General features: G+C 35.4%; 1 protein-coding gene across 1 annotated transcript; it reads right to left on the bottom strand.

Moving 5' to 3' along the window:
- Nucleotides 1-348: 348 nt before the first annotated feature.
- Nucleotides 349-8,941, bottom strand: LOC140546542 (uncharacterized). The gene is made up of 5 exons (XM_072669896.1): nt 8,455-8,941; nt 5,274-6,314; nt 3,565-3,707; nt 2,647-2,759; nt 349-607 (listed from the first exon to the last, which is right to left on the bottom strand). Exons 1-5 carry the CDS (start codon nt 8,552-8,554, stop codon nt 433-435), a joined length of 1,572 nt encoding a protein of 523 aa, XP_072525997.1. The 5' UTR covers nt 8,555-8,941; the 3' UTR covers nt 349-432.
- Nucleotides 8,942-12,073: the final 3,132 nt, after the last annotated feature.

Here is a 12,073-nt window from a genome sequence, read left to right on the forward strand (position 1 = left end):
AGATATTTGTATGTATATAATTGTGTTTGCATACATGTGTGTCTATGTGTACTGGTGAAACTGGAAATGGATGTTGATGTGCCAATGATTAACCACCAGTGCAGATCCTTGGTGCACCCACAGGCATTGATCATGATAATGACAAAGGTACAGATTACATATTAATGTACTAGTGGTTCTCAAATCAATCTGTCTCAAATTGTCCATGCGTTTTCTGTTCTAATGCCAGACATACCAGGAAATGTCCTACTAAGAACAATTGCTACATGTTACATGTGAACTAGGAGATGGACTAGAGGAAGACCCTAACAACTGAGAAACACAGAATTAAACAATGCGTGACATTCATTTTTAAAAAGGAGATAGCTTTTATTAATTAACTCCAACAATGATGATGAACTTGTTTGAAAGAGCATGTAGAATTAATAGTGATTATGCACTGCTGTCATAATCTAAGAAGCGAGTTTTTTTCTCACAGATCCAGTAGTTACTTTCATAGCATGACACATCATCCCATGTCTTCCCACGTCGAGATCTGGTTACAGCACAGTCCTGCCTGAATGCCCATCCACCATTGTTGGGCTGGCCTTCCTCCCAGTTGCTGAAGCTGCACACATAATATCCAATCATAATTTTAATGCCAGATGATATTTATATGCTAGATGTTAGACTCATGACTAATGAGAACCCAGCAGGCATTATAAGAAAGGTATTTTGTAAGGTCAAAGCTGCGTGTTTTCCAAAAGTTTACAATGAATTGGATACAATGCAGCATTTTCAGTTACTGTTCCCAATTATATTGTTATTGTTATTTTGTGAGCATTTCCATGTTAATGTACTGTCTAATTTATCCCACCTTTAGAAAGATGCCATTGTAACAGGATAAGAAGCTTCAATGATGGATCAAGGTAAACTATTTGTATTAATCCCTTAATGAAGAAAGGCATTTTATTTCGTAACTTCTGTTCAAACTTGGTTATAGAAGTTTGTAATAACACTTTTGGACCACCGGCGGGCCATAAAATTACCATCTACAAATGTTGTCTCAAAGCTGCTTATATTATTATAGTTATTTTGTGAGCATTTCCCTTAACATACCTTAAAGGTTGTTACACAGACAGACAATGACAATACATGTCATACAACTAACCAACGATACACAATCCTAGTCCCTGAGATTTACCAACCTGAAGAGTTTTCCCTTAACCATGTCAAGTCAACTGCATTTTTCTGTTTTGATTTTCCGAAATGGCTGCTATGTATGTGTTTCATGACCAGCCACTGAAAGAACTGGTGAGTACTACAGAATGGTAGTCATTGAGGCAGAACACAGATGACGTCTTTAGCACAGGGATGGCAAACCTGCAGTCACCCACACCTTCTGGTTAGCGCGTATGATGATTGGAAGTCCCATTATCTGTGCACTTGATGAAGCCTGTCAATGACATTTAAGTTGTCCTGTGTAGCAGACTTCTTTAATAGAGCTCAATATGTGTGTTTACAACAGTCATGGAGTGCTAAGTTGGTTTCAGTGAGATGCAAAAATATTTAGATTTTTCAAACAAAGAGGTTGTGATGCCTTTTTCTCTAGGTAACCTTTTTTAGGAATAATCTTTTTGCATTTCATGTTTTATGCTTCTTTGTTACTGCAATACTTCCCCCTTTATTCTCCTCTTTTTTGTTTGAGCATCTGTTTTGACCTCTTTTTAAAGAAGTGTATAGTTAACAACAAGTAACACTTGAAATAACTTTACAGAAAGTGAGGTGGTCCAGGTTGGCTAAGTTTTTTCATGTTGGCATTAGCTGAATTGGTAGGAGAAAGGTGAAGTCGCTGCTTCATGTGCAATTATTGGTGGAATTTCCCCACTGCGGGACTAATAAAGGACTATCTTATCTTAATTACATGCTGGAAGCCTGTTCCCTAATTACAGACAACTGAATCTAAATAGGAAGGTCCTTCAAGTAGTTGGCCACACCACTCTATGGTTTTATTACACCCCACCCCATGTAAAAAAAAGCACAAAAATGGAAAAGAATTGCAAAAAAAAAGAGCGCAATACATGAAATTCCGAGTTGCAAAAGATTTATCCTAATAAAGTGTTGCAAAAGAAACTCTTCATCTTTGTGATAGTTTTATTTTCTCATCACTAAAGATTCCCCAGAATTAGCATTCTGTAGGGGCCAAGCAGCTGAGGTAGGGGCAGGGTGCAGCCTTATATATGCCACTGATGTTTGTGTAAACAAGCTACAATGTGTTTATTCCATCGAGTCACATAAACAATGTCCTGGTGGAATTTAATCACACTTCAAGTTTGCATGATTAAAAATGTATAAAACAATTGGATCAGGTGCACGGTTTGTAGGTTACTGACTGGTCCATTAGGTTAGTTCAGTGCTTGTCTTGCATTAGTGCTGTGTGAAATGTACACTGTGACAATGAGAATTACTGTAATCTTCCATAATAAATATTAAACCTAAGTATGTAATAAGCCTGGGCATGTAGCTGGGTTAGATTAGCCTGTTTCATGGGTCTCGATTTTTGGGGAAATCTACACAATATAAAACCTCCATTTATAGTAAGGCTTTGTTAAATAAAGACTCAAAGTAAGAGATTAATGACCAGAACTGAATTCCCTAATTTCTTACCCTGTGGACAGTATTGAGTTGTCCACCCATTTCCAGGACCCTTCTGTGTCCATGTCAGTCAGACCAATAAAAACATCAGCATCTCTGAAAGAACTCAGAGTATCCACAAAGTCCTGTAGAGGTAAAATAATACCAAATATGCACTAAATGATGAAAAACTTCCATTTCATATTTACTCATTTTGCTATTAAAGTCACTTAAAGCCAGATTAATTAGATGTTTGTAGCATATGTTGCATGCACTGAAGCACCCAGAGCTCATTTATCAACATGTGTACAGAAACCTTTTGCACATGTACAATTAAGGGAGTAGACTATGCAAATATGCAAACATATATTTATAGCCACCAGTAAATATATAACAGCCTGGAGTGAGTTACCAGGGTCCAGTAGATAGTAGATCTAAATAGTAGGTTTAACAGGCATTCTTTTAGCTCATGGGCAGAAATTATTTTTCTGGATTTAAACATACAAACAAAATAAAAACAGTGTTGTTGTAGTTCAACTGCTTGACCACTAAAGACTATCTCCAATCTTGACGTTACCTTTAACCAATAACCAAAATCAGTAACAGCTTTTTTAAGGGAAGTGAGGATGATTATTGAAGTTGATTAGTGTAGCTTTGCCATTCTGGACAGCATGAGCAGTTCTATCTTTGAGTTTATTTTTGATGTTCCAGGTCTTCTTCACAGGCACAGATCCATTACTGATCTTTATTTGCACAAACATTAGTAAAACTGGTAGCTTTGGGTATAGATATTTTGCAAGAGACATAAACAGCAGCTTAGCATTTCTCAAAAAAAATGTTTTTAAAAAGGTTTTACTGTTTAATAGATGGTTATGTTTTACATGTACATAATATATATATATATATATATATATATATATATATATATATATATATAACATAATAACATACCTGTTCCTCTTTGCTGTTTATGATCACCAGGTGTCCTTGTATACTTTCACATTTTTTTTTGCTCTCAGTCCAGCTCTTCCTTTCAGTAGAAATGTGGTAAACACTGCCGTTGAAATATATCCATCCCTGCTTGGTGAAACTGTCTGTATATTACATTACCAAACACAAACACTTACATTACTCATTACAGCCAGCAAGGCATGTCTGCTTCTTACTGTATTCAATAAGTATTGAACTATTAAAGCCCCTGCGAACAGTTTAAATGTTCAAATTTTTGTTTTAATAGTACAGCTGTGAAATACTTTTTTACCAGTGTCATATTTGAGAACTATATACAGTTGCAAGCAAAAGTTTGGACTCCTAATTTCTGTTACTATCATTAGGTATGAAATATCAAACTATCCTATACCCTATAAATTATCAAAGGGTATACAATAAAAAGAACTATAGAATTATAATATAATATAACATTATATAATATAAAATAATCATATAATAATAATAATAATAATAATAATAATAATAATAATAATAATTATTATTATTATTATTATTATTATTATTATTATTATTTATGCCTGCAAAGCTGTGGAAAGATGTAAAAATAAAGCAAAATATTTTTGTGACACCTGCACAAATCACCTGAAAGAGTCATTAAAAGAAAACATAATTTAGCCTGAGACATCTTTAAAGGAACACATCTTCAAGTGTTAAGCACAGAGCTGTATCATTCATGCTGTATTTTTGTTTTGCAACCAGTGCTGGAAACATTTCAGTGGTGGAGAACAGAATAAATTCAGTTATATATCAGCAGGTTCTGGAAGCAGACACCACACAGTCTTAAAAAACAGAAAAAGAAAAGAGGGTGGCTTTACAAAATTATACTGAGCCTAAACAAAAACATCAAGCTGAAGGTTTTGCCATGACCCTCACAGTTCCCAGACCCTAAACATTATTGAAAATCAGTGAACAGACCTTGGTATTTTCAAACTGTAAAATGTGGAAATTTAAAGTAAATAAATAAATAAATAAGTAAGCTTAAAAAATAGAAATCTTTAACCTTTTGTCATGTTTTAGCAGTAGCATATTTTTTAAACATATTTTTAACACAGTATATACACCCTTATTTTTTTGTTACATGGATTCCACACAGTTGGCTGATTAGATAATGCATGTTGGTGTAGGTGTACATGTGTTTCTCATAAATTTTTTTAAAGCTGAAAAAGCTCCCTGGCAACGTACCAATGGCCAATAATAGAGATGGTACAGATGTCACCTAAGACAAATTTCATTCTGCCCAACTCAAATCCAGATTTTAAATAACAGGTACATACAGGGGCTTTAATGTTTATCACAATCACATAAAAAGGTCAAAACAGAATTGGTTATTTCACATAGCTAATCATGTTGAATCACATTTTCTCTAATACTTCTTTAGATTAAAAAAACTAATTCAAACAAGCTTTGAATGATAGCACACAGCTCTCTCTGATACTCTCATTGCAGCAATTAAAACAGCAATAAAGACTAAGAAGTGTCAAAGCTAAACAAAACAAAATAGGAATGTAAAGATGGGGGGATTTAATATTCCAATATTGTTTCCATGTCACCTGTATTCCAGTCCAAAATACATCTGAAAATAACCCACCAAGCCATGTGAATACATAATAAATAAAATTGTACATATTTTAAAGAAATTGGTTCTTTACCCACTATACTGAGCTTATTCTGCAGGCCATCTGTCTCAGTCAGGTTGTTGCAACTAGTCTGTAACTGGTCTCTCTCTGCAGCCAGGTTGTTGTAACTGGTGTGTAACTGGTCTCTTTCTATAGTTAGGTTGTTGTAACTAGCCTGTAACTGGTCTCTTTCTATCAACAGGTCGATGTACCTGGTCTGTAAATGGTCTCTCTCTGCAGTCAGTCTGCTGTGAACGCTCTGTAACTGGTCTCTCTCTGCATTCACATTGTTGTAACTAATCTGTAAGTGGTCTCTCTCTGCAGTCACGTTGTTGTAACTAATCTGTAACTGGTCTCTCTCTGCATTCACATTGTTGTAACTAATCTGTAACTGGTCTCTCTCTGCAGTCACGTTGTTGTTACTAATCTGTAACTGGTCTCTCTCTGCATTCACGTTGTTGCAACTAATCTGTAAGTGGTCTCTCTCTGCAGTCACGTTGTTGTAACTAATCTGTAACTGGTCCCTCTCTGCAGTCAAGTTGTTGTAACTGATTTGTATCTGGTCTCTCTCTACAGTAAATTTGGTGCAATGAATCTGTAATTGGTCTCTCTCCGTAGCCAAGTTGGCATAACTGGTCTTTAACAGGTCTCTCTCTATGGCCAAGCTGGCATAATTGGCCTGTAATCGGTTTCTTTCTATAGCCAGATTATTACAACTGGGTTGTAACTGGTTTTTCTTTTTAGTTGGGTTATTACATCTGTTCTGTAACTTGTCTGTCTCAATAGTCAGATTATTGTAACTGGCCTGTAATTGATCTCTCTCAATAGTCAGACTGCTGTAACTGGTCCGCAACTGGTCTCTCTCAATAGTCAGATTGCTGTAACCGGTCTGTAACTGGTCTCTTTCTATAGTCAGGTGGGAGCATTTGGCTTGTAACTGGTCTCTTTCTATAGTCAGTTTTGCATAACTGGTCTTTAACTCGTCTCTCTTGATCCACAGCAGTGTGATAGCAGTCAGCTGAAGAACACACAGCAATCCCAGAAACACTGCAGCCAGTCTGTAAAGTCTGCTCCCTGCAGTGGGAAATAGATATAGATATGCATTACTTTCACAATTAGTAATTGTTATTTCTCTACAGACCCTCTTCACAATAAAACTAATATATTGAGGCACTCTCTCTCTTTCTCCTGTCATTTCTTTTATTTATGTCTCATTCTTGACATGTGGCATTTGATCACAAATTGAATCGATTGGTTTGATCCATTGGTTTGGCCATATATGACATATATAAATGTTTCCTTAAATGCTTTAAAACTAAGGGGGGAAATGTGAAAGCTGCTTTTTCACAAGACAGAGTATTTATGAACATGTTAATCTGCACAAGATTTATTTAATCAGAGAATAATAATCCCTTTTTAAGTAAAATAAGATGAGAGCCTTTTCTTGCTATAAGCGGCAGTTAGCATTGCAGATCAATATGTTATAGTCAATCTATTACACATTTATAATAAATTTATCTTCACTGGGCTGATACTGATTAAGATAAGATAAGATAAGATAATTATAATAATAATGTATTAGTCCCACAGTGGCGAAATTCACAGTGTCACCGCAGCAAAGGGATAGCAAGACACTCAGATGCAAATCGTAGATAAATTACCAACATATACACAATTTATATAATAAAAGTAAAAAAACTCAACAACATTACAATATTATTTACAGATTATTTACAGATAATTGCAAACTGACCCTTAATTGTATATGGGGGGGCATTGCACATTGTATTTTTACATTGAGGGACCTCTATTCCCTGAACATGTGTTTATAGTTTAAGTGTGTGTGCATGTGGTCCGCTGGGAGCAGTGCTGGTCGTGGAGTCTGACGGCAGCAGGAAGATATACACACTTGGGGTGAAGCAGCCTCACTAAAGGAGCTACAACTGAACAATAAGACCAATAACCTATATACTAAGAATGCAAAGGAATAGTTGAAAAATTAAAGTTGATTGATTAATGCAGTCGTTTAAGACTGAAGATGATATGCTAGTAATACTGTCACATCTTATCACAGTAAATACATGCAAAAATCTTAATTTGTTTTCTTCAGAAATTGAGTGAAAAATTATATAAACAAGTTAAACAATTGCATGTTATGAATGGACCTTGTTTAAAAACAAATGTTATCATTTGCATACATCCTGCTTTGTAGCACTATTCCACTTTTAAACTGGACCACAATGTTACAAACATTCTAATCAACAGAGTAAACAATTCTAAATTAGCAACTTGGCAAATCGGCCACCCAAATAAAAAAGCTACTCGTGACAAAAGTGGATTTAGTCAAATTTGAAGGTAACAGTTTGATGTCTGCCACTCAAGAACAAATGTTAAGATCATGTGGTATAAACACAAAGGGAAATGCTAAAACATAGACACAAAGGCACTCATATTTGTATCAATAAAGGTTTCTCTGAAGCTGTACATTTGAAAAGAAACAAACTCTTACCCTCCAGAAAATATTCTGGAATTTATCACCAACTCACATATCACCTTAAAAAATATGTTAACTGAACATTTCGTATGCACTAGGTAACAATGAAACCACCATATGAATCATTGTTGACCTATTTGAAGCACATAGCATATTAAATCTTATTGTATCAGGGTATGTGTATGTTCACTGATAATAAACTGCTGGAAAAGCGCACTACTTAAATTTTGGAACAAAATATCTAAACATATTGGTGTTAATAGAATAATCAAATATCTTCTGCCAAACTAATTAACCTGTATTATACCTTGATTTATTCATATCGCTCCTATTACAATACCCATTGCAAACTGTTCACATACCTCAAAATTGCTTTGTTAGAATGTTACGGTCAGCAAAATACTTTGCAAGTAAGCAAGTATACTTAATGTGTATGAAATTAATCACGATCAAATACAACAGTTTATTATTTTTTTTACACATAACCTCCATCCTGACTGCTTTGAAACCAGCCATTTAGGTGGTAGCTTGTTCAAAGCTTTTCCCCAAAATCCATGACATGACCTGCCAAACTCTGTAAAATGACATTTACTTAATATTCTTTGTTGCTGACTGACTCTAGGGTACTAGGATATGTGTTATTACTTTCTCTTCCTTTCTGCATTTCTTGCACTCTTTGCCTGCTAAGATTAGACCAGACACATTTAAAAAGCTACATACCTCTGTTTGGAATCGCTGATTTCTTCTTTGTGTTGGTGTTCTTCGTCTCTGTGTCATGACCTGTAACAGTGTCTGGACATTCATGTGTAACAACTGCCATGTCTTTTGTTCAGCTCCTTAGTGCTCATAAACAAAATCTTCAAGAGTATAAAGATTGACCAAGCACTGTATTACAGTGTCTACAGCTGTACCCCTTTGTCGTATTCTAAGTTTAAGTATTTGGCTGCCCTCAGTTCAGGAAGCAATCAGGCGCCAAACATTTCCTTGTTCAGGAGACCAGAGCAGAACTCCAGCTCTTGTGCTGGAACTATCATGCTGTTGTTGATGAGAGAGGTCAACTAATGGCCAGACTTGTTAGAGCTGATAGGTTACAAATTGGAATTAGCCTGTTTCTCAACACTGTTTTGATTGTGCTGAAGACACAATTGTTTTAGGTTTAAATATTTCAGAAAACCAACAGTGATATGTACAACAAAGCAAACAATATACAATACCCTAAGCTTGCAGATGTACTGCTTTTATGCAGCTGTTTTTGTCTGGTCTCACCAGCTACCCCCTGGAGGGAAAAGGAAGGATATTTAAAAATGAGCAGGAAAATGCCATTGTAAACTTGGACAATGCAATTAAATTAAGGCCACAGGTCAGGCAGTTAAATTATTTTAACCCTTCACAATAACAGCTCAGGCCTTGGCAAAACACCAAGCTAAACAAAGCATTTGTACATCAATCAAGAATGTCAGTGTAACTGTGATCGTCTTAAAGTTGTTTACTCTGGCGTCTACATGCCGATATGATGAATCTCACCTATAGCCTTGCAAAATTGTCAGTGAGCGTGCATCCTCTCTCTAATCACCCTCCCAGCTGTAAGCTGTTAACCAATGACTTGTTCCCTAAAAAGAGAGTTTTTAAATAATTGTTTTTCCCCCAAAGCCCTGTCAGTTTACTGCTTACCTTTGTATCATTTACTAGGTGTGTCAGAGCATTTTTAAACCTCTGATGGTCTTCTGTTGTGGACCAGTCATAGTCATAACAAGCTTATTAAATTAAAGCTAACTGATCAAATCTGTGAGCTCTCGGGGTGGCCAATTTTTTCCTTTTTCTTCACACTAAAACTGTACAAACCAAAAACATCATACTAATCAGGCTTAAAATGTCGAAAAGAGGATCTCCGGGTGAAGCCTTATATTGTAAAGTTACATAACCAACTAAATACAAAAAATGTATTGTACAAATAGCCCCTGTGTCAAAGTTCAAACCAGATGTTTTAGCTAACCAGAAAAGACATTAGGAACTAATGTAAGGAGTGGTGTTGTGTCCTCAACTGCATTATCCGAGTTATTGTCTGGTTTGACAGCTGTAGCTGTGACGTGCAAGATGTCACATAAGTGTCGATCAGTCAGTCTGGACCTCACACAGTTCTTGTTTAGGTTCATAAAAGAGAAGGTCTGTTCACAAATGTACATGGACCCAAAAAAGCTAAGCATTTTCCTGGCATGTTTTCATCTGGGGAAATCTCTCCTTAACTAGGGGTTGATAAAAGTTCTAAAGCAAGACCTGCTGATAACAGCTGCAAGGTTCATCATTGTACTGCATCTTAATCAACTTCATCAAAAGCTAATGAGCATCTGGAGCGCTCATTAAACCCCACTGACAGAGATGCAACTGCAATCATATTTTCACACTGCCAAAGTTTTCACTCTCGCAACATAGGAAAAGTGTGTTGTGTTTGGCCAAGTTTGAGACAGATGTCTTTTGAATAGTTGGATATGGGTAATAAAGGCCTTGATATGCGCATACATCTGGCTCACCGCAGAATGTTTTTTCTTGTAGGCTGTTTAGCGCATTCCAGTGCTTCATGATCTCAAATAATAATAATAAAGAAGCTGTATCTGCCAGCCAAACAGGATCAGACAATTCTTTCACTGAATGTCCCTTTTGGTAAAGGGCTTTGTCGTGAATCAATGGGAGTGGCCAAGACCTGATTAAGTTTTTTTTTTTTTATAAAAAGTAAAAAATGGAAAAGACTAAAATAGTTAATTGTACATTCATTATTATCAATTGTATATTATATATATATACTTTGTAAATAATATGTTTTATCATATATTTTGTAATATAAGTAATAATATGTGGCATAAGATCATTAACAATTATCATTAGATTATAGTCTAATGATAATTGCAGGCATTGTAACTTTTGGAAGCAATTGATGATGATTCTGGGTGCCTTCTTCCTCAACACTTAATCAGAAGTCAACTGAAACTGAATATAAACTAACAACATCCATTTTATTAAATAATTATATTATGTTCAATGTATCTTTCAAGATATCCTCAGTCCAGTTAAGCCATCATGAAAAGAAACAATTAGATCCTTGACCAGTGATACATTGTGGCATGCAGTGTTCAGAAACTCAAAACCAGTGTTTAGATTTAAGGTACTTTTCTAATCGCATCATTTACTTTTACATTTACATGTGTCGTGTGTCCACTGGTGTATGGTAGCTTTAAAGGCTTTCTCCACAGGACTAAATCCCTAATCACATTTAGGCATGTGGAGAAATAACCATTTGATTGAATGGATTGTTGATTTTCAATAAGGATAGTGAAAAATTTTAGTTTCTTGGTAAAGCTACCTCAGACAGACGCACTGCACTTAGCGCACAGAGCCTGCTGGTGTATTAGGCAGTGAAGTTTAATGGCACTTTCACCCTACTCACTGACTTTACTGCAAACTAGTGATGTTAATCCCCTCATCTGCCATCGCTGATGTGTGGTCGGTAGCTATTTCAATCAGTTTGTTCCAGAACATTTTCATTTCTCCAACTGTCGTTTAGACTGAAATGAATCCACTCCTCTTGCCTGGCCCCTGCTGACTCTAAGACTCATTCTATCATCCAACCCCCCTACAAACATAAGCAGCTAATATCTGAGATCATGAGAGATGAGAATTTGTCACAGACTTTTCTTTAAAAATTGCTTAATAGCGTTAGACGAAAATACAGGAATTACTCGGCAAAGCAAAAAGCAGCTAAATCATTCAAACGTTAACTAAAGCTGTAGTGTTTAGTAATGTCTAAGCTTAGAGGTATCCTTTGATTTATTGGTCTATTCTAAGGCTAAGGCTTTTTTTGTGTAAATAGCAAAGCACTTTGTAAGTCGCTCTGGATAAGAGCGTCTGCTAAATGCCGTAAATGTAATGTCTCTCTACTGCTTATTCCTTATTATTTATTATTACTTATTATTTCTTGAACAGAAATCATTTTGAATAGGGGTTATATTCTTACATTATCCCGTCCTCTAATTCTTCCATCTTGTTGCTGGTCATGCTCTTTCATTTTTACCCTTCCATTTCACCAACTGTTCGGTTACTTACTCTAATCTCTGTATACATTTTTATCTTTATTTTATTTTATTTTTTTATTCTTTTTTTATTTTAAATATAGACTATTCATCCTATCTGTATTATTTTGCTTTATTTTTTATGTGACAAACCTTTGATTTGATATGTTTCAAGAAACCACTTCAGAAGCAGAAAGTTATAATATTTAATTGTTGGACTTTTAAAAAATGTTTTGTTTTTTGTTTGTTTGTTTTTGTTAATAAAACAACCAGAAGTG

Source organism: Salminus brasiliensis, chromosome 24 (genome assembly GCF_030463535.1).
Source record: "Salminus brasiliensis chromosome 24, fSalBra1.hap2, whole genome shotgun sequence".
Taxonomy (NCBI): Eukaryota; Metazoa; Chordata; class Actinopteri; order Characiformes; family Bryconidae; genus Salminus; species Salminus brasiliensis.

Excerpts from the sequence above, each read along its gene's own strand:
- LOC140546542 (XM_072669896.1), bottom strand. The coding sequence starts at position 8,554 with ATGGCAGTTGTTACACATGAATGTCCAGACACTGTTACAGGTCATGAC. Across the intron at positions 3,708-5,273 it reads GAATAAGCTCAGTATAGTGG|ACAGTTTCACCAAGCAGGGA; the intron begins GTAAAGAACCAA and ends TGTAATATACAG. Across the intron at positions 2,760-3,564 it reads TAAACAGCAAAGAGGAACAG|GACTTTGTGGATACTCTGAG; the intron begins GTATGTTATTAT and ends TTACCTCTACAG.